This window comes from Haemaphysalis longicornis, unplaced genomic scaffold (assembly GCF_048455015.1).
Source record: "Haemaphysalis longicornis isolate Haplotype H1 unplaced genomic scaffold, Haemaphysalis longicornis Haplotype H1 scaffold_3, whole genome shotgun sequence".
In the NCBI taxonomy this organism is placed as follows: Eukaryota; Metazoa; Arthropoda; class Arachnida; order Ixodida; family Ixodidae; genus Haemaphysalis; species Haemaphysalis longicornis.
Window position 1 is genome coordinate 99,159,333 of NW_027526335.1, and position 25,640 is coordinate 99,184,972.

Sequence of the window (25,640 nt, forward strand, 5' to 3'; positions counted from 1 at the left end):
GGAGCCGTACCTAAATCATAATAAAAGATGACAAAGCATCTTTATTTAGAAAAAAATATCTGTAGTACCGATATAAGAAAGCATTTTTACAGGAACATTAAACAAAAATACATTGAATGGCGGGGGCTCGAACACAGTCTGTTAAAATGAAAACCAGGGACTACCTAAATTCCACGGATGGCCAAGAGTGGGCTCCTTTCAGTAGTTGCTCCATATAATATCGGGTGTGCTAAAAGCGAACCATTAGGCACAACGAGGCGTATTCAAGATCTGTTTGTGTCCCTGACTGGAAACGTAGTGTCATGGCCATCAGTAACAGCATTGGCTATGACAAGGCATTTTTTTCCCATAAAGAACTGTCCAAAGACCTGAGAGTGTCCATAAGCTAACTGGAGCACTTAGCCGTCAGACCTCGAGATCATCTCAAGAAGGCTGAGTCTGAACCAATGCAATAAATGTGAGCTATATGCACTCTGCGCTACTAAGCATGACCAAAATCATTTCAAATTGTGCATTTGTCATCTTCCAGAGCAACTAAACCGACCCGCGCCATTTGGTAAAGTTAAAGCAGCAATGGCTGGTCTAAAATGTGCAAGCGTTGTAGCAAGCCTCCACTGTAAGAAAAATGCTTTGTAACGAAATATACACTGGGCGGGTAACAATACTATGACCAACATCCCTTCCAGCCACTCCAAAAAAACGAAGAGCACTTTACCGCATTATATACTGCGAACAAAATGACAAGAGCGTTTCGTATGCTGCGGGGTGGCGGAAGTTTGAAGGATCATTCTCCAATATCGTCACACCATACCATCTTCAGTACGGTGACCCTAATGTCCAAAGAAGGAGGAGCTCACTGTATGCTCACTGCATGCCAAAAATCTTGAAATGTTCTCCTAAAAACGCTCATCTCGCAAATACTCAGGTCAAGGTGCAGAAACCAACTCGTATTGTCTTTGACGTTTAGGTGAAAGATGGCCCAAGAGCGAGACATCCACTTCCCAAGCAGTGGAGGGCTTCGGTCAATGTTTACACTGTATTCTGAGCTAAGATAACACGCTGGAAGAGGGGGTATCACTTTCTCTTCACACAACAGAATCACGAAAGAGGAGATCCCACGCATGTGTGCGCTTTCGCCGGGCCCCTCTCTCGCGTCCAGAGAGGAGGCGACAGGGGGAAGGTTGGGGACACCGGCTGCTTTCCCCCGGCGCTCTCTCCTGCAGAATGTCTTCCTAGACGCCACGTGACTCGCTGGGCAGGCCACTAGGTCATGCGAGCACCGGTCGTATAAAACCCACTTGCGACTGGGGCACCCTTCCTTTAGCGCGTTCTCGACTCTCGGCAGCAGCAGGGCGGCTCGCACGCGCGCCGCACGCCGTGTTGTCCCCCGCCTGCAGCAGCCAACGTACACCGTTGCGTCCAGCCCAGCCCGGGCGATCAGTGAGACAGTTTGGCGCCTAATTTGCATACCGCGCCCGAGGACCGAAATAGAACTCGGCACACCATTCGTCCCAGTTTCTCTCCTCGCACTCTCCCCCTTCCACAACCAGCTCCATCAGCGTGTGACGTGTCGGGTTGATTTCACCCTCCCCTTCTCCCCCATCATTCCCCTGTGGATTGACGTGGCCCGCAGCACACTCGTCGTCGACGGCTAAGGAAAGCAGACACCATGGTAAGTGAAGCCCCGTGTTTGCCTCTTCTTCCGCCTGCCAGCCCAGCTCCGCAGTCGTTAACGCCGTCCCACCTGCTTCCTTCCGGCTTCGCCACACCCTTCCCTTACTTAATACTCCCTGCGCCACGCGGTAACCAGCACTGCCCGCATTCTTAGTTGGAATTCAGTCTTCCGGCCTATGTTTCTTCAAAAGGAGTGGCGAAGTATAGCTGAGATTAGATCCTCCTGAGTTTCCGAAATACACCCTATCACTCCAGTTGTCCGCGAAGGAAAAGCGCATTACATAAGCCATGCGATTCAAAGCGTCGCCATAGGAAGTACCCGCAAGAAGTGTGATCGGACGCAATGGAGCGTTAGGCTGCAATGGTTATGGGAGGGTCTAATAATATAAATAAAAAATCAATCCAAAGGACGATTTCAGAGGCAGCACTGTGATAGGCCCCACTATCTGCACGCTGAAGCGATCGCCACCCTAGAAACGCGCTTCGGACATTTTATTACGTTTCTAAGCCTTTTTTAAAATGACCGCGTTCTTAAGAGCTAGCGTAATCCTGGTAGACGTTGGATACTTCGCCTTCGTTAGATATCACGTGCTTACGCTATCAATTAAATTGTTTGACATGATTTCACCTTGCGAGTGCTCGCGGGGTTGTGCGACTTGCAACGCCGTATCTGTGTAATCTGGAAAACTTTACCTTATGACGGTTGTCACTCGTTCCATTACTGTATTCCCTTAGACGAGTAGGATAGATTAGTCACGGACGTTGCCCTCCAGCTGGACACTTTACATTATCTCATTTTGGCATTACGGGTGATAATTTTAGATGCTTTAGTGAATGAACTTCAATGCTCGTTATCTTCTTCTGCGTCCTTTGCACAACAGAAGCATGTATATCCTTCTCTAAGTAGTGCTATGTTCTACCTGTTATTTCCACGTATATATGAAATATTCGTTGATAATTTTGCTTGCCTGAAACGCTAATGCAGTTGTGATCGTGTGATGATGTGTGACTGACGCTGAGGTCTTCGTAAATGAGCCTGGTCAGGTCAACTGTTGTTACTGAAAATGATATCGGACGCACAAATTAAACTCTAGGTGACAAATATTTGTATGGTCCGTAGTGATGGAATCATGGCATTGATTTGGGGGTTTTATTAAGCATTATAATGCCCTCTTAGCAATTAGGCTACACCCGGTTAGTTCCGCTGCTGGTTCACAAAAAAGCGCAAGCTGTTAAATAACCGCTCAACCCCTTGCGCTACAAATGGTCTTATTAAAGAAAACAATAAAAGTAAAATGTAATAAATGAAAATTGGCCTGAAACTCTGTTTTCTGCATTGATTCTCCTTAAATGCTTAATATATCTCTTATCGAGCAATTGCTGTTACTTACTGTTAGAAGCCTTATTGTTGAGCGGCTGTATAGAAAAGCTACGGCCGGACAATAAAGGTCCGCAATTTACCACGCACTAATACTTTGTGCATTATCATTTTGCTCATTTACATGAATTAGTTGCTGTCGGGTATGAAATATGCTTCTTCGTGACACGCCCATTTCTTGGGTGGAATTTTATTTTCAACGTTTCAATGCTATTCAACGATCTCCATACAAAGATAATCGAAAGGTGAAATTCTATGTTACACCTTCAGACACGTATTAGGAGTTTAGGACAACGTACTACAAACACCCCTGGACTTTTTGCGAAATTGTTTTCCGTTATTATATCGGAGCTTCTAAGAATAATTATGAAGTGTGTGAGGATATCCCAGATCTATTTCTCCGGGTTTGTATTTAAAGTTTTTGGAATAAGTTATTGCATAACCAAAACACGAATCTTGCGGCATTGTTTGAGAAAACCAGGTCACAGTTACTTAATTGATGGTTTCGTGAAAGCAGAACGTACCCAAGCAAAGTTTACCAAAGCAAAGGTTACCCAGGGTTTAAGATGTCTGCGTGATTCGGTTCTGCGTCATAAGAGTGACTATGCTTAAGATGCCCTTTCAGTGAGTCAGCTAAAAGAGCCCACCTTGAAAGTAACGGTGAAAAATAAGGATTTCGGAAAGTGCACGTACATAAGTGTTACAAAAGGAACAGAAAATCTTTGAGATAAATCCCGTGCAAAAAGAGCCAGAGTACACCAAATAATGCCTTCTCTCTTTGTCGCCTTCACTGATCCCGTTTCAGCATTTGTGTTAGCTCAATAATATGTCATAAATGGACAGTATCTTTCATCTTAGAAAGCCCTGTAACTCACATTAGCCGTAGTAATATTTTCTTTCGTCTTCATTAAAAAACACGAATAATACAGCTTCGAATCACCATTCCCGATTACGAAAGACTCGTGCTATACCGACAGAAGCTTGACCTTGCATTGGGAAAGAGCGACTGCTTTTAATGCGGTTTTCTTGATCGGAATAACTTCGTGCGAAGAATAAAAAATACAACCAATACACGTGAACAGCTTGTCTAACGGGAAACGCATTGCTCTCGGTGACGAAAACAGCCGCCGTTACGGTACAGCCCCTCTCCTTATGCAAGAACCGGCCTATCGACCAAGTAGCGACGTTGTCGTTGCTGGTAACTGATTGTCTGAAGATAACCCACCGCAGCCGTTCTCCAAGGCCAGCGCTACGGTGCTCGGCCACTCGCAGAAATTCTGCATCGGCCTTCCTTAATTCCACCGGACGTATGCGACATCAAATTTCGGGCCGAGCTGCAGACGCGTGGAAAATGCGGGATTGTTTTTTTTTTTTTTTTGCGGTAGCTTAAGTGATAGCTGGCGGCCGAACTTTACCTGCCGTGCAAAGTTACCCATTTGCATTCGTTCAAGGGTACATTCTGTTCTTGAGTGCAGTGGTTGAGTAGGGTCTTGCCTTTACACATGGTTAGATACCTCCATACGCATCGAGCTCGTGGGTAGATTGTTTTTTTGTTATGCCTGGCTTTGAGAGACATTCGCGCGTAAATCTGGAATTTCAGGAAGGCCTATTAGTTAGCCAATTTACACCGAAACTTTAAGACCGTGAGCGATTTTGGAGCAGCACTATACCAAATAAAATGCGAAATAACCTTCTTGCTTATTATGAAGATGTAAGCTCATCAGTTATTATTGTTTCGAACCATGAAGATTTTACTCGAAGTAATCGTAATGTGTGTATATACCCTCAAGAAAGCTAGAACCCCTTTGATTGATACATGAAGTATATCAAATACCTTTGCGCAATTTCTATGGTGTAAGTACTTGACCTTTTTAACCAAATAATTTTGATGACATGCAGTTGCTGCATTTATGGCCGCTGGATATCATAAGAATAACTAAACCATGCAGATAGCAAGTATCTGTTAGCATAACACATCTGCATGTTCGTTGTGCTGTAAACATCTGGGTGATAATGGCTGAAAAATAATTGAGAAGAAGGGTCTGCTTAAACAACTCAACAACAAATCATAATAGTCGATGTTGAAAACAATTATTAATAAAATCAATCTCAGTTATTTTCCCTAGCATGAGAGTGTTCTCATCTAAAGTTCCCAACGTATAATGTCCCCTCGATCCACTTAAAATTGTTTCTTTTCTTATGATGTAACCATAGCTGTTGTTCATTCAGAATTTAAGCGCGTTACCAAAATTATCACAAAGTTTTTTTGTCGGTGCGAGAGCGCTATTATAATAAATAAATCGGAAAGTAACGTTCGTAAAAGGCCTTTCCCAGGTGAACCTCCCGGTATAGATGTCAGCTGTCTGCGGACAACTGGCATAAGTAATTCCCGTTTATCTGACATGTCAGAAAACCCAGAGGCGACGTGGATTCGATCCTCTTTCCTCTCTTAAACCTTAAAAAATCGTTTCACAAAGATTTCTGGCCTCTATAAAATTCGATCGTACGGGACACATATTTCCATAGCTGGCAGCGTTACAGTGCAAAATAATTTAGCATATTATTTTCTACTGTTGGTTTTGGTATTTGGAAAGGAATAACAATTTGTTATCTCGTCACCCTTATACACCGAAGAGCATTCGAACATCATATCTTTTAAGGCCTTCTTTCTCTGAACGCCGGAGATGTTTGTAACTGTTCCTGTTTCTTGCAGTCTGTGGAAAACGCTGTTAGGAACAAGGGGGAAATAGGGCTTCATGAAGGAGTCACGCGTATTATAACAACTTTGTTCGACTATTTCTTTTTTTTTATTCATTTTTCTGTTTCCTTATCTTGTGGTCCCACACGCCTCAGACCAGTGGCGTAGCCAGAAAAATATTTCGGGCTGTGTTCTACGCCACCGGGAATGTGAAAACAAAAATAAAAAGAAAGAGAGACTTCGCCTAATGCCCGAACAAAATATGTCATTTTTCGGCATGCATACGGTTCTGAAGGTGTTCTGTCCCCGCAACCCACCAATTTCCTCGGACATGCTCCGCGTTACAGCTGATAAACCGTCCGATTGCTTCCGAGCACTTTGAGCAGTCTTGTTTCTGCTTTGCCCCACGTGACACTGTTAATCGAAATTCGACATAAACCAACCGGTGCAAGTTTGCGGTTGTCTGAGCGATTTAAACAAAGGCAACCGCAATTTAAATTATGTTGCTTTTGCATAGCATATGTTGGGGAACACGCTAATTGCATATGTGCTTGCCCTTTACAATATGCGGTCTCGCCGTTTCTATGTAAATTCATGCTCTGTTAAAATTGAATGTCCTACAAGTGAATTTGAGTGATATTTGTATAAGTCGACCTATACTTAGAGTACAAGTTCTCAGGAACAAACGTTGTTTAAGGAGATTCTCCTCTTGTACCAACGAAAAACAAGATCATCAATACAGCTTCATCAAACTATCACGCAGTTTTTGGCAAACTAGATTTAGGCAGTTGTAGAGTTGCCCTTTATCGCAAGTAAGAGCAATTATTGGGTAATTTAGAGGAGAAAATTTGCAAACAAAAAAGCAACTGACTGCGTTTCAGCGTTTTCATTATGAAAAAAAGTTATTTGAATTTGAATTGATCTATGCAAATTATCTGAATATATTACTTACGCGAGACCGGATTGGTAAGCCTGGCAAGAACGCCTGAGTTTGCCCCTACAGGCAAACTCTCCTAAGGTTGATACCAAACGCGCGACTCATGTGGATACCAATGAAGCATACGAATACCATACAATTGATACATATGCGTGTCACTACATACATAAAACGTGTGTGATTCAAATGTAGTCTTGAACTTTTCGACACTTATTTCAACATGAGAACTACACGAATAGCCAAGACAGCGTCGTCGGATCTTTTACCCGCTTTTAATTCGTAAAGAGATGTCTGGTTGCTTCATTCTGGCACCCCAAAGTGGTCAGCAGCCACTCATTTCTTACAATGATTCTAGTTTCTTGGCCCATAAGAAGGCTGCCTGAAGAAGCTTCCGCGAGACACTTTCGAACATCCCACCAAGCGAAAAAAGAACTGTTTGGTGCGATGAGCGGCCGCAAGCAAAGTTAGCCGAAGATCTACGATTGCCTAAACTCACAATCCATCAATCCACTTGTTACGCAAGCATACCATCATTCGGGACGCTCGCGTTGGCGCACCGGTCGTTTTCCGCGCTCCCCTCCATGGGCGCACGGCGCCATGTTTTGACCCTACGCGAACGAGGCGGCAATGCTGTGACCGCATTGTAGCGGCTGCGGGCGCCCGTAAAGTCTAACGGCGCGCGGCTCTTCCGAGGCAGCTCGCCGCTCTTCGACCGGTAGACGGCAAACGTTGCAAAAGAGCCCATAGACGACGAGCGGCAAACCGGCCACAGCCAGGCGAGCCGGCAATCCGCCGATGACACCCTTTGCTCGCCCCCACGTTGCCACTATCCTGCTGGGGCTGCGCGCGCTCACGCCGACTGGTCGCGTGGCGTAAGTGGCACGCGTTCTTCTTTTCCCCGTTGAAACAATTTGGAAGAGAAAAAGAAGAAGAGAGAACGTGAACATCGTCGTTCGTTTTCGCAATGATTAATGCCGGACCCCGGCGCGCTGAGGGCCAAAGGTGACGCAACAGCAGCGCCCGGGCTGAGGAGAAACTAGTCTGGTAAGAGGTTATATACCAGGCGGCTGCAGGAAGCGACGCTTGGCCGCTGAGCATCTTCCTCTCCCACGCCGCCGTTCGCCCTCGTAGAGGCAGGCAGCTTCGGTCTTGTCTTCCTTCGCTGTTTTTTTCTATGCACTATTTTTTTACTCGCTAACGGCAGCGTGACCCCAAGTCTCATCGAACGGAGCGCTCACGTTGCGCCCAGCATACATATGCATTGACGGCGCCAGAAGCCACGCGCTGCGCGCCGAGGTCGTGAGAAGGATGCTAAAGCCGGCTGCCAGCTCCTTCTTCGCGGCCAGCGCGGGTTTCTCAGCTGGAAACTGTAAGCGAGCCAAGTCATGGTCGGATCGCTCGAGCTGGAGCCGGATTCGCGACTTTGAGGCGGGGAGTAGCAAAGGAGGTTGTAGTGTACAAATTCAATTCCTTTGCGGAGCACTTTTGCAGCGTTCAGCTCAAGTCAATGTAGCTGAGGTAATTACAAAAACACCGGCACGCAAATTACATCATGATGAAGGATGTAGTATAAAATTATGTATACTCGTTACAGCAGACGTTGAAGCAGCACGCTATGAGTTCCAGCTGTGAAATTTTCGCGGGTAATTTTCCTTGCCCACCGTAAGCCTTCATTGCAGGCGTGCATTGCGCAATCGTTCGTAACCTTCAGATATGCAAAAAATCAATAGATTGGCATTCCCAGACCATACGTTGAGAAGTAAAGTGCGTCCACTAACACAAGTGATACAATGTTAGGAAATCAATCACACTCTTGCTTTCTCTAACCTGGCACTAACCGTACGTTTGAACAGGCGCAGCAGTAAATTGCGCCTATACGTACCCAGTCAACCAATGTCAGGGACTGAATCAAACTTTTCTCTTTTTTGTACACTAACGGCACGTAACTATTGAAAATGCACCGTACCATTGCAAACACCTGCAATCAGTAGGATGGCTTAGAACCAGTAAGCGACTGCTGGTTGCGTTACATATCTAAACTACGGCAATATGGGGTCCTTAAGGCTAACTGATTTATGCCACCCATCGCACCAAAATGAAGCGGCCTATATTAACCGAGCGTTCGTGCTCACCGGCCGCACTGTGGCGCTTGCGTTTCTGGCTGCATCATAAGGTGTTAATACTGAAGGTCAGAGCTTCAAATTGAGCCTTTTAGTGGAACCGTCGTTAACACTGCGCGAACTGACAGGCCGAAGGACCAGTCACCACTGGGTAGTCTAAAAGAACATGAAAACCTCAACAGGAGTCGCCCTAAGGTGAAAACCGTAGAACAAGAACGTCAAGGCTGTGGCAACTTGCAACCGTTAATGAAACAAGGGTGAAATAAAATAGAGCTGCATATTTGCAGTGAAGGAGTGTGCAAAGGCGGTCGTGCACCATGGTTCAATCAGAAATCAAAAGAAGCACAGAATATAAGCACTTTACCTCAAATATTCACACGCGTGCCGCTGAACGCTTTTTCTTGTAGTCGTTTCTCACTTTAGCCCTTCACAGTGAAAAAAATGAGGGCCCCTTTGTTAAGAAAAGCATGGTTAAACCGCGAAGATTTTTTCTATGGAACCTGCGCCAATGTCGAAGTCCACAATTCAAAATGCTTCTACCGTGCCGGCATAGTGCAATCGGAAAGGCTTCGGCTGCATAACGCCAGGGGTCCCAGTTTCGACTCCGACCACGGGAAGCATTCTTTTCTTGAGGTGCTTGATCCGCCTTTGTGGAAACACGTTGTGTAAATTGACTTTCCTTCAGTGCGTTTTGGGCGCAACGATTTGCATTTTGGGCTTTGAATTTTGACTTTGAGGACACATGCTTTCGATCATAGAAAGCTAAGCATTTCAACCATATTTCCTTTCCCCCATGATCATTGGCTTTCCTGCAGACCGTTTTGGGGCAGCATCGCCATCAGTGAGGCTTCGAAAGTTACAATTGTCAGTTTCGACACTCGCATCCGGTGAAAAATCAGCAGAAACACCTGCATCGCACTCTGCCCAATGCGGGCGAAATGCCCAGAGTGCCGTTGCAATTGAAACCACGCGGATGAAGAATCCTAAAGTTCGATTGTTTTCGCATTGTTAATTAACGCAGTTTGAGACCGGTGTGCTAGTAGTGGTTGCGAAGTCATGGAGAAAGTTTTCCTGCTGGTTGCGGGCAACCACTTTGCAATGGGGCCCTCAACCGATTACAAAATGGCGTGGTAACGCCAGTTACCACGCTCACCGTTACTATCGACTTGTTCGAATTGTGACTCGAACCCACACAATTGAAGTGACAAAAACTCCGGCATCGAGAAGGGTAAACAAACGCCGTGCTTGCACTTTCTCCCACATCAGAGAACCACACCGCTTCACGACGGAGACCAAATCCATGCCGTACGCGTCTGCAACCTGTTTAAAAAAAAGGACGGAAGCAAAGCGAACAACAAGGAATTATTATCACGTGTCCAACAGCACGCATATTGATTTTGGCCGACTTTTCCATCGGCAAGTGGCACGTGTAACGAGTATGTCACCTGGAGCAGGTTTCCTTTAGTTACAGAAGATGGCTTTTCAAATCTGTCTAAAACTAGCTTATTCATTTCAAAGCGGAGATCTGATGTCCTCACGGATCCCGTTGTACGCAAATACACCCAGCAGGAAAGCCAACTGTCTCTCACGATGATGATGAATGATCGGGGGTGAATTGAAAGAAAAAAAGGCTTCCCGTGGCCGGAATCGAACCTGGGTCCCTGTATTATGAAGCCGGCGTCTATCCGATTGCTCCATTTCGACATGGTCGAAGCGAACGCCATACAGCAGGTACCGACTCACGCCGTACACACCAAACCCAAACATTCTGCTTACGGAGTGCACACACGAGTGTTGCTGTAGGTATTCTAGAAAAGTGGTCCGTACCTCCAGAGTAGCACACACTAGCAGTGTGGGATTGGGCAGCCAAAGAATCCATCTCGAGTAAGTTTCGCGTTCAACCATTCAGGCAGAGGGGTGCATGATTTTTTTGGTCTATCCATGGGGAGCCTGCTAGTACAAGTCTAAGCAGATTTATTTAATTAGTTTTCGTGCGTACTTAAGACCCCATCCAAACAAGAGCGTATACAATGATTAAATGGAAACAAAGTAGAAATAGAGAAGACGCTTATTCACTTGATAATTCATTCCACACTACTACTTTCTGCGGCAAAACGTTCAGTGTCAGTGGCAGCAAAAGTGTGGAGTAAGAGTGTTCGGTTTTTGGTGCCGACTATATCTCATTGTAAACAAATACGGGAAAGGAACTAGCGCTAACTTACGATTTATCACCAAAGAAAAAAGCTCGAAATGGTAACATATTATCCACGCTTTAACACGCGGAGTGTTGTTTGTCTTCACTGATTGGTAGGTAGCTCAGTTCCTAAATATTTTTGAAATAAATTGGAGTAGCCACCTATCTTAATTATGCGACTATAAATGGCCAGCCTCTGCGGAAGCGCTTGAGTTCTTGCCTTATAATGACAGTAACTTGTAGTTTCCTGTTAGAAAGAAAATTTCGGTGTTAATGCCTTGGTACACTCTATAAATGCAGATCACCAAGTATTTCCCATGTATGTGTTCCACCATAGATTACTGTTCAGTGTTATTACCAAGGTATTTACAATTACTGACTTGTTTTAAATGCAAGTACGGCAGTTTTCTTTCGTATTCCTACGGTATTATATTTCGGGTTACGGGCAGATAGTCATCTTTGTGTTTATAACCGTTCTCCATTCAATTTCCTGTTCATATATGTTAGTAATACTTCAGTAAAGTCCGGCCTGATAACTAACGAAAGTAGTTTCACGCAGTAACGCGGCGTCCTGCGCGTACGACTGACCTTATGCCCCGAGTTCTATAACGTCTACTAATTGATTTAGAATATGAAATGCAACAGTACAAGTACACTAGAAAATAGCCGTTTTGCATCTATTTCGACAAGTTGCTTGCTGATGGTGAACTATCGCAGTATCTGTAACGGGAATACTGAGGAGGCCAATATATATTTTGGAGGTAGTTTATTAGGTGGTACATTGCCCAAAGCGTAACTGCAATCACAGAAGTGCGTCAATTTGACAATTGTTATTCGTAATAAGAGCGAGTGAATTAGCTCTAGATATCTATGTATGTACGCATCTATGTGGCAAACGATTCTTTTCATGTATTTTTTCTATTGTTGTTACAAGAAAAGACCAAAGTTGCATTTGTCATTTCACCCGCCGAAGACACACGTGGGCTTCGCGGTGCGCCTTAGTGGAGGGCGATGGATTTAATAAGACCACCTGCCGATATTACACATGCGAAGAAATATCGACACACGGGCGTTCTCGTTTTTCGCCCTCAACAGAAAAATCTGCAATACTGCGGGGATCGAGCGTGCGAGCTCGTGCCCAGACGCACAAATGATTATTAATTGAGCTACCCCGATGGGTTCCCATATATGACAAAACCTACAAACCATATGCAATGATTCTTTCGCGTCTCGTGGATTTGACATCTCATAAAGCAAGTGTCAGTGACCGAGTTGTTAACATGACAGCTTCGAGTAATGTGGAGCCTTGTTACCATTCTACGTACTAAATGCCGCGTTTTTTATGAAATCGGTGACCATACCTAAGTATGCGCAGCTATGAGCACCATTTCCCGCCATATCATTTATCCAGATATGGCTTGGAAGGGGCCATGCAGACAAAATACAGGTTTGGTTCAGTTAAATACTCTTTGTCTTCATAACAATGATACAAATTTTGATCACGAACTTCAGACAAATAATCGAGATATTAAAAATAATCATAAAAAGCAGTGGTGGCCACTCCCCTGCCACTTTCTGGCAATTTCTGTATCTGTTCAACTATACAAACACGAAAATGGCTAAGCCAGCAGCACTTGCGATTAGTCATGTCCCCACAGTGAAGGTTGGGGCTTGCAAAATGCACCAACCGCAACGCCTGGTTACGTGTTATTGTATTAAACACCGCAAAACGTAGAGTTCTCTCTCTAATGTGACGAAAAGGTGCAAGAATGCCAACAAATAAATGATGCAAACCTACTTTGTTGTTCCCGATACATTTGCCTATCAAGTGGCAGAGCGAAGCAAAAAAGAACATCTTGCCCGCAGTGGAGCTTGAACCATAACCCAGGCATATCATCCGAAGGTATTACCCCAACACCATGACAACAAACAGCGTTTCAGTTTACCTCAGCACGTTCACGCTACCTCGTCGTTGGTAAATGCCATACAACAGCTTCTGAATCACGTCACTCTCAGAGCGGTTGCTGATAGTGCGTATTGTCCTGCATATTCCACACCTGCCAGTTATACTCGCAAACGTTAAAGGAGCCATGAAGAGAAAATACAACTTTGTTTAATTTGAAAGAACTAGGATTCAGTATCTCACTCAGCTCCATATTACAGCCACAAAAGATGTTTTTTTAATGAAGAAAAGCAAGAAGCATTTAAAAACTATCAAATTTTGCGCCGCAGTGACGTGTTATGAGCAAGAATGACGTCATACGGGCCAACAATAAAATATAATTTTCAGTGCGTTAACTGCACGTTAGCATTCAAATGATGCGGTGAAATGGAACTAGAGGCCCCATTACAGACGTCCAGTCATGTGTCGTCGCGACAGGTCAGTTAGGCGGCCGCCAATCGCACAAACAAGGTTCCGTGACGTCATAGAAAAGTTGCGGGAAATTGGCTAGGGGGTAGCGACTGCTTCACACGTTTTCTTCAATATCTCCGTTATTTGTTCGAAGATTGCGATGATATTGGTATCATTGTTATCGGGACTAAGCAGTCTTTCTAATAACCCAACTTGTATTTTGTCTTCATGGCTCCTTTAAGTATCCCTCGTCGCATTAATTTACTTCGCATGGGAGGCAATTCTTTCAGAAAAACAGTTTCGTTTTTTATTTGCTTAAGCTGAAGGAATAGTCTCTTCCCGTGTTCATATTTGTCACTCATGCATAACCACATACCGCACGCGGCCACACGGCGTTACTACTTCACCGCGGCCTGCTCAAATAGGTTAGCCTTTATTGTACCAATGAAAACCGTCACTTCCCTGTTTTCCCTGTTCTACTAACACCTAAAGTCCACACGCGTGGGTAGGCGCGCCATCTCGAAACGCTTCGCCTGCTGGGCGGCGCATTCATCTTGTCCACGTTTCTGCAAATAGCTCCACCTGGCCACGCAGTCAGCCTTTCATAGCTGCTTTCCACGAGGCCGCCGGCGCGCAACACTAAACGGAAAACGAGTGACCTTTCCATTGTGCGTTTCTACTTCCGCGACTCACGTAACTGTCTGGGCAGTCAGTCGCTTTTCGGGAATGGTTTACGGTGCGTTACGCTCCTGCGAACTTCAAGAAACAAAATCAGCTGACAGCTTCTTTGAGGCCAGGTAGAGAAAGCGAACGGAAGGTGGGCAGTTTCCTGGAGAATCGCAATTTGAAGCACTCTCCGCACATATTGAACTTCGCTGTCTTCTGACTTTTGCTACTGTTGGTTCTCGAGAACGCGAAGCTGGTGTATCATGCACGCCGACTCGATCAAGGCGACCAGCTCCGTGGCCCCCTTCACTTGCCGAGAGAATTACCGCTGGGATACCAAAAAGGGCTGCCAGTAGCGCGCTCGTGCAGCAATGCATTTGAGCCGGCCGGCAGAAAGGGAGGTTGCGGCAGGAGCCGGTAGAGAAAAAAAAACTAGTGGCACTGTTTTGGTGTCGTTTCCGGGGTTGCATAAGGGCGAGAGCGTTCGAGGAAGTAAGTGCCGAAACGGGCAGCCGGCAGGAAAACGAGAGGGCGGCGGCGCTTACCTCGGGGGAGAGGCTCGAAAGTCGGCACCTTCGATAAGCTCGGCATTGTGCACTTGGGCGGCCGCGAACGTGTGCTGTCGGTGACAATGTGCGCTTTGATTCCATTTTGAGTTCTTGGGGGGAATTTTCTCCCGTTGTGACTCTTCCATGGTTTGAATGGTTTCTTTTCAATTTCAGCGGATAAAGGACATTAATTTTTCGTGGGCTTGGTACCCGTTCAAAATTTTGCATAGATGCTTGTGCCGTGTATGCTTTATTAAAAACAGAGATCACCTTAGCGTCTATCGCCGATACCTCGAAGCTCGATGCCGGCTCTAAGTATTGGAATCATTGCACTTCGTTGAGCAAATCGGATGACCCGTAACTTAGTACGTCTTATGGCCGCAATATTTACTAGAAAACGAAAGTGAAGCTAACAACTGCAGACTCTTTTGCTTACAACTTTAGTAAGCAGGCGTCGAGCTACGAGTGATTTGAGAAGGTCGCAAAAGGATTAGGGCGAAATTCACTGATAATCATGGCTTTTGCACACAAATAAAAACGCTGAATTATGGAATATTTTGGGCTCGTGCCTTTCTATAAGTTAATAAAACAAAAAGCTGCAATGCTTAAACGATGTAGAGCCTGAAGATACTGCACTCGAAGTTGGGCTATAGTCATCTTTCCACTCTTAGTATCTGTTGGACAATGCTGGCGCCGTTAGCTTGGGTTCGGTTGAATTGCTTTCATGTTTCATAAGTGAACGTATACATTACAAAATTGTACCAGAAAGAGCATAACCGATGAAGACAAAATTAAAATGAACAAGCCTTTGATTGAAAGAGGCACACCCGGTTTAGTGCACTTCGCTAAAGTAAAATTGTCCTTTTTCAGGACAACCAACACTGGTCCATCGACATTGCGTTCTTTCCAACTCCTTCGACATTTCAAAAGTGTCGAAGAAGTTGTAAGAACACAAAATTGGTAAACAGCTAATACGTAACTTCCCTTCCCACACACAAACACCGATATGCGCACGCACACGAGCGCACAAACACACACATGTGTAAGCGTGTTTGAATGCAGATGCCGAATATGTGTTCACGATTTAGGAGCAGATGTCCTCCAAACACCACCCGCCACTCCCGCTCCTACTATAGGCCAGAGGAAGGGTATTCCTCTGGCGTATACTTAACATGTCAATTATGATCTTAATTTATTCCAGCTAAAGGCACGAGTGAAACTGGCGGGGAATAAAAAGGCCGGATGATTCTGTTCTGTTTTAAGGTTACTTGTAATATGTTGCATATGAGGGCTGCAACGGGACTCATGAAATTATGGCTAGGATGCTCCTTTATACGTGAAAAATACTGGTCGCAGAGGCGTATATCTTCAACAGCGTTAAACATACGTACGCGGGCATATAAGACCGTGAGTGAGTGAAACATTTTATTTAACGGAGTCCATACGACCCTGGGGAAAGCAAGGGTCATGGGGAAGAGGAGTTCATGAATCACAAAACGGCACGGTTCCAGCCAGCCTCTAAAACGCTATTGGATGTGAAGAAAGTGCTCGGTTTTAGCACTTTTAGACGCACCTGTCGTATTCATGCTCCCAAATTCAGCGAGGAGCATCCAGGATATCATGGTGTGAAGAAAAGTCTACATTGCAGTTGTGTTTAGATCATACAGATCATGTAGGTAACGTGCGAAGTTTGGTACTCATTTGCACTTCCGTTTGGCTGCACCATAATTCGTATTTTCCCATGTTTATTCCACCCAATTTACTCGGCCAATATGCGCGAAATAGGGATTTCCCGTTCGGTGTTTTACAGGGGTCAGGACTGATTGTATGCCATTATCAAATCCTGAACTTCCTGAAATATGAATGAAAGGTGGGGTCATTATAATTTTATCGGTGATAAATTATGGTGGATGTTAATACGCTAGCACAAAACTTGCCCTTTACGCACGAGGAAACGGTATACCTAATTCGTAACGAAGTGTCAAGGACTTAAACTGCGACTACGGTGCCAGAAAAAAAAAAACAATATTCTCATGTTTAGCGCCGTTTAGAAAGAGGTCTCGTAAGGTGAAGTTTGTGTTAAGTAATAAAGTATGGCACGAAGCCAGTCAGCCTAGCACACCGCATTTTACTGAAAAGCTTATTACGTTCCTTTGCACTGTGTTTCAAGCCCTATTGTCGTCATTAAAAGTCCTCCCATCAACCCCTCTGAAAAAAACCGCCGTACCTGCCTTTGTAATTTTGCACGAGATCGGACGTGGACACTTGTTGTCTGTATGCATCGAGCCCAGCATCACGTTTCTCGAAACAAGAACAATGTCGCAAGTGCCTGTTGAGCACTAAGATACCCAACCGAACGGAGCTTTTGGTCCTTGCAAACATGCGCTGATTTTGTCCTCAAAATCGTCTGCATGGGCCGTCATGGTCTACGTTGGCTGTTTTACTGGCCTACTGTGGTGTTATCTTATCAGTTAGGGCAACGTATTGCGTTTTATTTGCACTAATATTTCCCCATTCAACCGTGGGCTTTGGCCTCTCTTTAGGAATATATGATGCCCCAGATCTCGTTGCATTAAGAAACATCCTCGTACAGAGAAAATATGAGGTGTACGAACGTTCAAAAATGGAATTTGGTTGCTCATGCCCACTCCTTGCAATATCTGCTAAATAAAAAAATCTGTCCTACAGTTGGTGTGTTTTCAAGGTCATCATACGCCCCGGCCTCAAAAAAAAAAAAACCTGAAGGCCTGATAGCTAATCAAACCTTTTAAAAAAGTGCTGGCAAAAAGGATTTTTACATTCACTTGGCGCAGTTGAAGCCATGCTCTTTTTGCACTAGTCTCTTAAGCAGCAGACGATGCCTTTGAAAATAAACTAGCATACAACTGATTTATCGAAGCATCGTGCAGAAACATCGATTAGGTGCAGAAAAAAGCAGGATAAATTAAGTCAGACATTTTACTCTCAGTTCAGAGCGCTTTATTGAATTGCGTTGTTAACGCACTTTGAATAATAAAGATATGGATAAAGTGGTATTTCTAAAATGTACACCAAATCAGTTACAAAATAAAATGAAACGTGCAATTGATATGAAGGTGATGCTTTGGTTGTTGGGCTTTATTTCTAATTTTAACTAGGGATCCATGCTTTCAGTACGTAGGCCTCGTGGCCTACGTGGTGTCACTAGTGGTGTCACACGTGGGAGCTGGGGTTAAGCTCAACTAAGTGTTACTATGTTTCTTTCAGCAAAATTTTTAAAAGCTGTAGATTCTTCCTACCATATTGGATCTGAAAGTCTAAAAAAGTATCTGAAGTTAAATATCTTGGCGTCACACTCACTTCGGAGCTGACTTTCAATCATCAGATTGATAACACCGCAAAGAAAGCAGTGAGAATACTTAACTTACTTCATCGGAACCTACGCAATGCTCCTTCATCTGTGAAAAAAAGTCGCAAATTTTTCACTGGTTAGATCCATCCTAGAACATGTGAGTGTAGCATGGGACCCTCACCAAGATTATTTTATAGAAACACTTGAAGCCAAACAGAATCGTGGAGCCAGGTTTATCCTCAATAATTACACTTTGGGGGCAAGCGTCACAGAAATTAAAGAATCAATGGGCTTGGAACATCTTAGGGAGCTTCTATATTGCATATATAACAACTTAAGAGGTATTAGCGAAGGCAAATATTTGCAACCACCCCATTATGTATAACAAAGACGGGATCACAGCAACAAAATACGAGATATTAAGTGCAGGACCAGCTATAAATAGTTTTCTTTTTCCCCATTGAATATATCGCAGTGCAATGAATTGGCAGCCGACATCGTTTCTGCTAGCAATCTGACCTTCACTCGCCTGCTTAGTCAATTGTGATGTGTCATTGTCTGAGTGTTATTTAGCTGTGTGTTACCTTTTAGTTATGTATTGTCAAAGCAGTGACTGTGCTATTGACTTTATTGCCATTTGTATTTTGCAACCCACTCCCCTGCTATAATGCATCGGCGCTGCAGGGTACTCTGTAAATAAAATAAAATATTGATAGTCATTTCCAAACAGAAAAAAACTCGCCGTTTTTCATAAAATCGAACAATTTTTCATCGGATGGTTCTAGCATGGACGAGAGCAACAGAGAAAAAGGAACTAATTTGTCAGCAGGGAAATATTGCTGTATCTACATCCGTCGTAAGCTGTGTGCAGGGATTTAAAAGCATACGAGTAACGGAGCGGAAAGCCTCCGACGTACGTTGTACTGCCTAGCCATAAAGTCGGTGAACTGAGCTTTTGAAAGTGTGGCCTACGTTGAAGGAAAGTGCTTGATCAAAAAGTGAGACCGGTAGTTTATTTTGAGGCGCGTTTGCATTGGAGGCTGTGCGCTCCACTGTTTGCATTTCTTTTAACCCCTTGTACGCCAGTTCTTCTTGAAACAAAAACTCAGACTAGTCACTGTAAGGAGTTCCGAATGCCGAACGCAGCACATTGGGGAGCCTGATAATTTTGGAGTGACCAACCTTAGAAGACGCTTTCGCCATTCCCGTGTCATACGCCAACGTTAACGTGAACGCATTTTACCGCGTTCGTTTTCAGAACCGCAAGGAGTGCGTTCGTACGGAAAGCAAATCGCTCGCAATGTACATCCCCAGCTTTTTGCAGTAAGTTCAAGTAGTAACTGTACAGTAACGCAAGAGTGCAACTGGAGTTGCTTTTTTTTCTTGGATTTCATGTGCAGAGATAAACACATGTTCAATAAGGTTCTGTGCTACCAGTTACGTTACACCTACTGCTACAGTTAATTACATACAGGTATGCAGGTGCTTCCAAGCACATGTCCAGATGAATACACAAGGCCGAGTTTTTGCTATCATTTATGTCAGGTGCCAAAATACACCGACTCCGAGAAAAGAAGTAGACGCCGAAGAAACACCGCCGAAATTGATTAAAAATAAATGTGGAAACAAATCTTTAGCATAACTGTCAATGCACTGAAGAGAAAAAATTGCAGAAAACAACTCCACTTTTTCTAGGCTATTTTCAAATTAGTATTTCCTAGAAAACTTTTTACCTTCTATATATCGATCAATAAGGCTGTAAAAATCTCGTCCTATGGAGGCACCCTGTAAGGGTTCTTTAGCCGAAAAAGTGTTACAAGCAAAATGGCGTTGAATCCAAGTTATGGTGTCGCACCCTCGCTGAATTACAAGTGTGCACCAGCGCATTCTTACACCGATGTACTTAAAACATTCAACTTGCACACATATTTACAATCCCTCCACAACTTTGGTAAGCAAGAAAAATGGCATAGCTCGAATGGAAAGTGAGTATATGGTTACGCTACCACATGGAGCGCCTACTCCTTGCTTTTATAGCCAGCAGCTAAAGAGCATCATTTCCCGGAGTTGGTGGGCTCCTTGCAGAAATCACACATTCAGCGCTAACTTCGATATGCAAGCCGCCATATATATGCATGCTTACAAAACATTTTGTCATAAAACCGTTTTTTGTTTGAAATATTGTTTGTATGCTTAATACCATTGTAGGCTTAATACTTTAATCGATCAACTGCTAAGCACCTGTTTTATACAATTCTCCTCAAAAGAAAAAAAAACCGAATGGGCTGAACACCTTTGTTATGTAAAGTGACAACACCTTTTGCTTGTGCTTTTACGGTAGAAGCACAAAGAAAAGATGTTGCCACTTTAATAGAAGGGGGGTAATCACAATGACCCACCTTTTCTTCACCCATTTCGCAGGCATTTAGAAAATCCGGTCGTAAAACATTTGTCGGCAAATGCATTCAACTAGACGGTGATTTGTTCTGCTGAGCACCAAATGTTAAAAACTAGTGCCCCGAGTTCTGAAGGAGAAAAAAAACGCGCAAAAAGATTTAGGTGCCTCCTTTGTTTCTGGTTAGAAATGCATTGCGAAATAAACAGGAGAAAACTACTTACTGGTGGTTTCAGGCACCTGCATGCAGATATAACGGATTATCAGGACCTAATTTTGGCAAGGCACAAGTTCTGGCGTTGAGGTTGAAGCACAGCGAATAATTTAAATATTTGCTGAATTTGTAGATCTCGAAAAAGTAAACCTTATTTTCTACGCGAGCTCAGTACTGCCACACATAAAAAAAAAAACAGCGAAAATCTGCCATATATGTACGTGCGATTCTCCAAGTGTACTCCCGAACTATTGAAATTTCATTTTTTTTTACTGTCAGACCAGTGAACTTTACCGAACACCAAGGAATGCGCACATAACAAAACTCTCACCATTGTAGAACATGTTAAGCGCTTTACCATACCTCGTGAATATTAATCAGAGTTCAGCATTGAGAATGTCTCCCATAGTACTAAACTTTTTTATAGTGCGGCGCTCCCCAACTTGTTTATGGTTAGGCCTCGTCAAGCTGCTACTGCAGGTTTTAGCTCAGCAACCCAGCCAGAAAATAATGGTGAAATAAACTGAGTTGAATTGAATCGAATGAATTAGGACATTTGTGGAACAACCAGTTTAAATTTTCGCGGTCCTTTCTTGCGTCCCCTCAGCGAAAATAATGGGAGCGCAGGATGTGTAATGCCTGGGTCCGCTGGATAGGACTGCTGCATTTGAACGTGTTGATTCGAAGCGTTTTTTTTTAATGTACGAAAAGCGCATTGCTGGGTCACTGCCATAGCTAAACATGCCAAAGTGCGTAACGTTAGCGAGTCTTATTAAGGCTGCCCGCTTAGAACGGCAATTACGTATTTCATTGCACAATTCTCTCGCTGACCCAACGCTGTGGTTGAACGGTTAGACTCGTTGTGCTACAGTTGAGCCCAAGAACTCGGGCTTGATTCCGGCTGTGGCAGCCGTTTATCTGGTGGAGTCAGAAAACGAAGGCGCTCGCGTGTCGAGATTTAACCACACTTATAGATCCCCGTGCCATGAAAATGACTAGGAGCCATCTACTCAGGCGTTATTAAGGAATCCCTCAACTGATGATACAGGTGCACTTTCTATGACCAAAACAAGACAAAAAAAAAACCATTAGCATCCTCTCTTTGCTCCCTCTCATAAGCTTTGAGGCCCGTAAACAGGAATTTGAAATCAAATGCGTTGCTTTTGAAATATTAATTCTGCGTACACATCGACGTGAGCGTTATCTTTCGTAATATAACAAATCTTGCCTGTAGTTGGATGTTTTTGACATAGGTAGTTCTTTTCCACTACTATATAGTTCTCCACCGCTCTTAGCCGAACTCCATCTCAAAGTATTTAACTACTTCCCTTACATCGCCAAATTTAAAACCACCCCGCAAAAAAGAAAACGTTCGATATCCGTTGCGTATAAATACCCAACAGCCCATGCGGCCACTTTTCCAGGCAATCTTAACTTACCAAGGATGCAAAATTATCGATATAAAAATTTTACAGAAATTCGAATTGTCTAATAATGCGTAGAATTCCTATGCCGCTTGTCTATATTGTGAGTTCTTTACAGCCAGAATTGGATACGAGTACCCAAAGACGAACCAAAGACGTTAGGTTGTCTTAGTGTTCTCAATTGTGCTTTCATTTATATTCTCCAATCTATTAAGTGCCTCTACTTCATAATATAACTGCTCGACAACACGAAAACACACAAAGAGGCAGATATAAGAGGCAGATACAAATAGTAGTGTGTGCCACGTTCTTTATTATATGTGTCTGTTTTTGTGTCCTCGTGTTACCACGCAGTGATATTATGAATCAATACCAACTCGCCCAGTTCACTATACCTCTACTTCGCCTATTACTATGTATTTTCCCGTGGATTCGAGGTGCAGTGCATGGTCGGTTTGTTATCCATATCTATTATTCGTATTTTGAACGTTCTTTTACGGCCTTTTTCACTTAATTCTTTGTTTTGTTTTGATGAGGTGTATAAGACGCATATTTTTAACATCAGTTATTTTTGAATATATTTATTTTTAATTTTTCTTACTTTTTGGTTTTTTCAAAATCCTGTTCGACCAATTAGCTCCATTCACGCTACTACAACAAGTACATGTATTACTTTCGCCATTTATGCCTTTTTGTGCAAATACAGCGCGTTGCATGGTTTGGCAATGCTCGCTATCTTTTATTCGTATTTCCGATGTTCTTTACCGGGCTTCTTGAGAATCATCCTCGTTTTTTAGGAGATGTACAAGATTGATATTTCCGATCTCCACAGTTTAATGTCGTAAACTTTTCATTTTTTCCCCTTTCCGTTTTGTTTTTAGTTTTTAAAAATTCTCTTCATCCAATTCACTCTATTTACGCTATTATCGCGATTGAACCGGTTTCTTCCGCCAATTCTGCATTTTTGTGCAAAAAATGCAAGCGTGGTATACGGTTTGACATTTTTTTTTTCTATTTTGTACTCTTATTTTCAGCGTACTTTTTCGATGCCGGCGCACATTAAGGATTCCCACGGGGTCAAAATTAATCTGGAGCCCTCCACTACGGCTCGCCTCATAACCTGTGCGGTTTCGACACGTTAAACCCCAAAATCAAACCAAATCATCGTTCTTTTCAGAGCTTCTTTAGTTTAGTCCTTGCTTTATTTTTTTCAGAAGGTGTACAATACGCACATTTCTGATTTTGTCAGTTCATTACTGCAAAATTTCTGTTTGCGCTATTTGTTTCGTGTTCTGGTTTTTCGAAATTACGTTCGAGCAGTTATTTCCATTTACGCTAATGTAATGATTAAATGATGTTACTTCCCCCGATTCTACATTTTTGTGCAAATGCAGGGCGTTATAAGCTCATCGCTTTGGGGGTACTCGGCAAAGAAGTCTGCGCATTAAAGTGCTTGCTCTCGTGATGAATGAAACAGTGACCTCTCCTCCGAGGAAAAGAAATTAACCGACACCGTAGACACCGCTACAGTCTACAGAGTGCTGCGGTGATGATTGAGGCCGCGACCAGCAAACACGGGAAAGACGAGATCCATAAACCTCTAAGGAAGCAGTTTGAAATATCCTTGTTCAACACACGTAATGGGCACGCTGTTTACCAGACCCTACTCAGCTCCCTGAAGAGAGATTGGAATCACTGAGAGGCAATATGGACCACAAAGAGGCAAAGTCTTTGTGAGGTGAAATTAAATATATTGAACTTGTTGCTCACCCGGTTCACTTGTTTAGTGCGTAGCTTTCTTTATTTTTCTTTTGCTGCCGTTTCGTCAATATGTCTATTCTGCGAGCAATCAGTTGATTGGAAGTCGAGAGGCAGCCACAGTAACAGACCACATTGAAACATTTTCGCGTGTGGAGAATGGTGTTATTGCAGTGTTTTGAGAGCAGAAATAATATAAAAGATTTCATTAATGAAAACTAATCGCAACATTTGGGGAGGGACATACTTTAACCATTGTCCGGATGTTAAAAATTAGGGAAGGGGGGGTTGATTGATTGATTGTAGGGTTTAACGCGCCGACGCAACGCAGGTGATGAGGCGCGCCGTAGTGGAGGGCTCCGGATTAATTTTGACCACCTGTGGATCTTTATCGTGCGCCGAAATCTCCTACACACGGGCGTTTTTGCTTTTCGCCTCCATCAGAAAAGCGGCCGCCGCGGCCGGGAATCGAACCCGCGACCTCGTGCTCAGCAGCGCAACGCCTTAGCCACTGAGCCACCGCGGCGGGTGGGAAGGGGGGGTAACACGCCGAAGTTGCACCTGCGCTATGAGGGGTGTTGTAATTAAAGGTTTAGGAATAATTTTGAAAGCACCGGGATATTCACCATGCGCCGAAATCTCGACACACGTGCGCTCTTTTTTTTCTTTTCACCCCGGTCTAAAATATTTTCTGTATCTCTTCTCACATTGCTGTGTGCTTGAATGTGTACAAATAGGATGCCTGCTCCTTACACAAAGTCGAGAGACATAGACCTTAATTTAGGAAGTCAACAGCAGTGTACTTAAAATATGAAGAACCAAGCATCCATTTCCACAAACATGAAGTTGAGAAACGCGGACCTTAATTTAGGAAGGCTATAACTGTGCACTTAAAATATGAAGAACCAAACACCCCTTTCAACAAACTGTATACAGAAAATCTGTACGTCCTTGATCTGTCTTTTTTATATGAGCGGAAGAGTTTACCGCAAGCCTTCACCTAAAAATATATAAGGTCACCATCGCGTTCTGTGTTCAGCTGTGTCTGAGCATGGTCATGCGTGCACGATAAATGCTGGAAGGAACGCCTCGAAGGCTGCGTACGCGTTTAATGATGACGACGATAATGATGATGATTATAATGTCAATGATAGTAAGGGGAAGGCGGTGGTGGTTGATGTGACTGGAAGTAACACAGAATTCTCCCCCAAATTCAAATATTCCGCGCGACCAAAACCCTCTGTGAATCAATAAGACATATGCTTCCCGTTTTTCTAATGCACTGTTAATGACCAAAGTCTTCCCGTTTTTCTAATGCACTGTTAATGACCAAAGTCATAGTCGATACAACATACAACATGCAACGTAGAATGAAGGCCTCCCTTACGTCCCCTTCACGTACAATACAGCTATCCAGAAAAAGACGCAGATGAAATTATTCAAGGAAGTCTACGGAAGACATCTATGAAGATCTACGCTATGATGCCGCACATAGACGAGAATGACCTCAAAACCGACGTCCATTGGGTAGCTACAACCGTGCGGGAGGAGGTGTGACAGTTTGCTCGCGTCCGTACAATGGACCAGCAGCTGGTGAACATCGGACGCTACAACCTTCGACGCCATGTATCGATCCGGGGATGGGGTGTAGGTTTGGAACCAAGTACCACGACGCGGTTCAGCGAGAAGCTTCTACGGCGGTATTTAGGACCATACAGGATTCAACGACGGGTAGGCCAACTTCTCTACACATCACGATAACGCCAGAGGCCCGGGGTCGTCCATGTGGTTCGCCACAAGCCATACCACATTTTAAAGGAGACTTTTTATTGTTTCAAAGCGAAGCTGTCTGCGGCTGGGGTCCAGCAGATCGCCTCTGGCGACATAGCGAATGCAGCAGAACAATTGTTTGCGTATGTAAAAACTATAAAAAATTGAAAGCCCTAGGGT

General features: G+C 43.8%; 1 protein-coding gene across 1 annotated transcript in view; it reads left to right on the top strand.

Moving 5' to 3' along the window:
* Positions 1-1,318: 1,318 nt before the first annotated feature.
* Positions 1,319-25,640, top strand: part of LOC144174927 (uncharacterized) — a 33,234-nt gene continuing 8,912 nt past the window's right edge. The window contains exon 1 of the mRNA XM_077703915.1: positions 1,319-1,672. Within this exon, the coding sequence (XP_077560041.1) occupies positions 1,670-1,672 (3 nt within the window). The 5' untranslated portion in view covers positions 1,319-1,669. The remainder of the gene's footprint in view (positions 1,673-25,640) is intronic.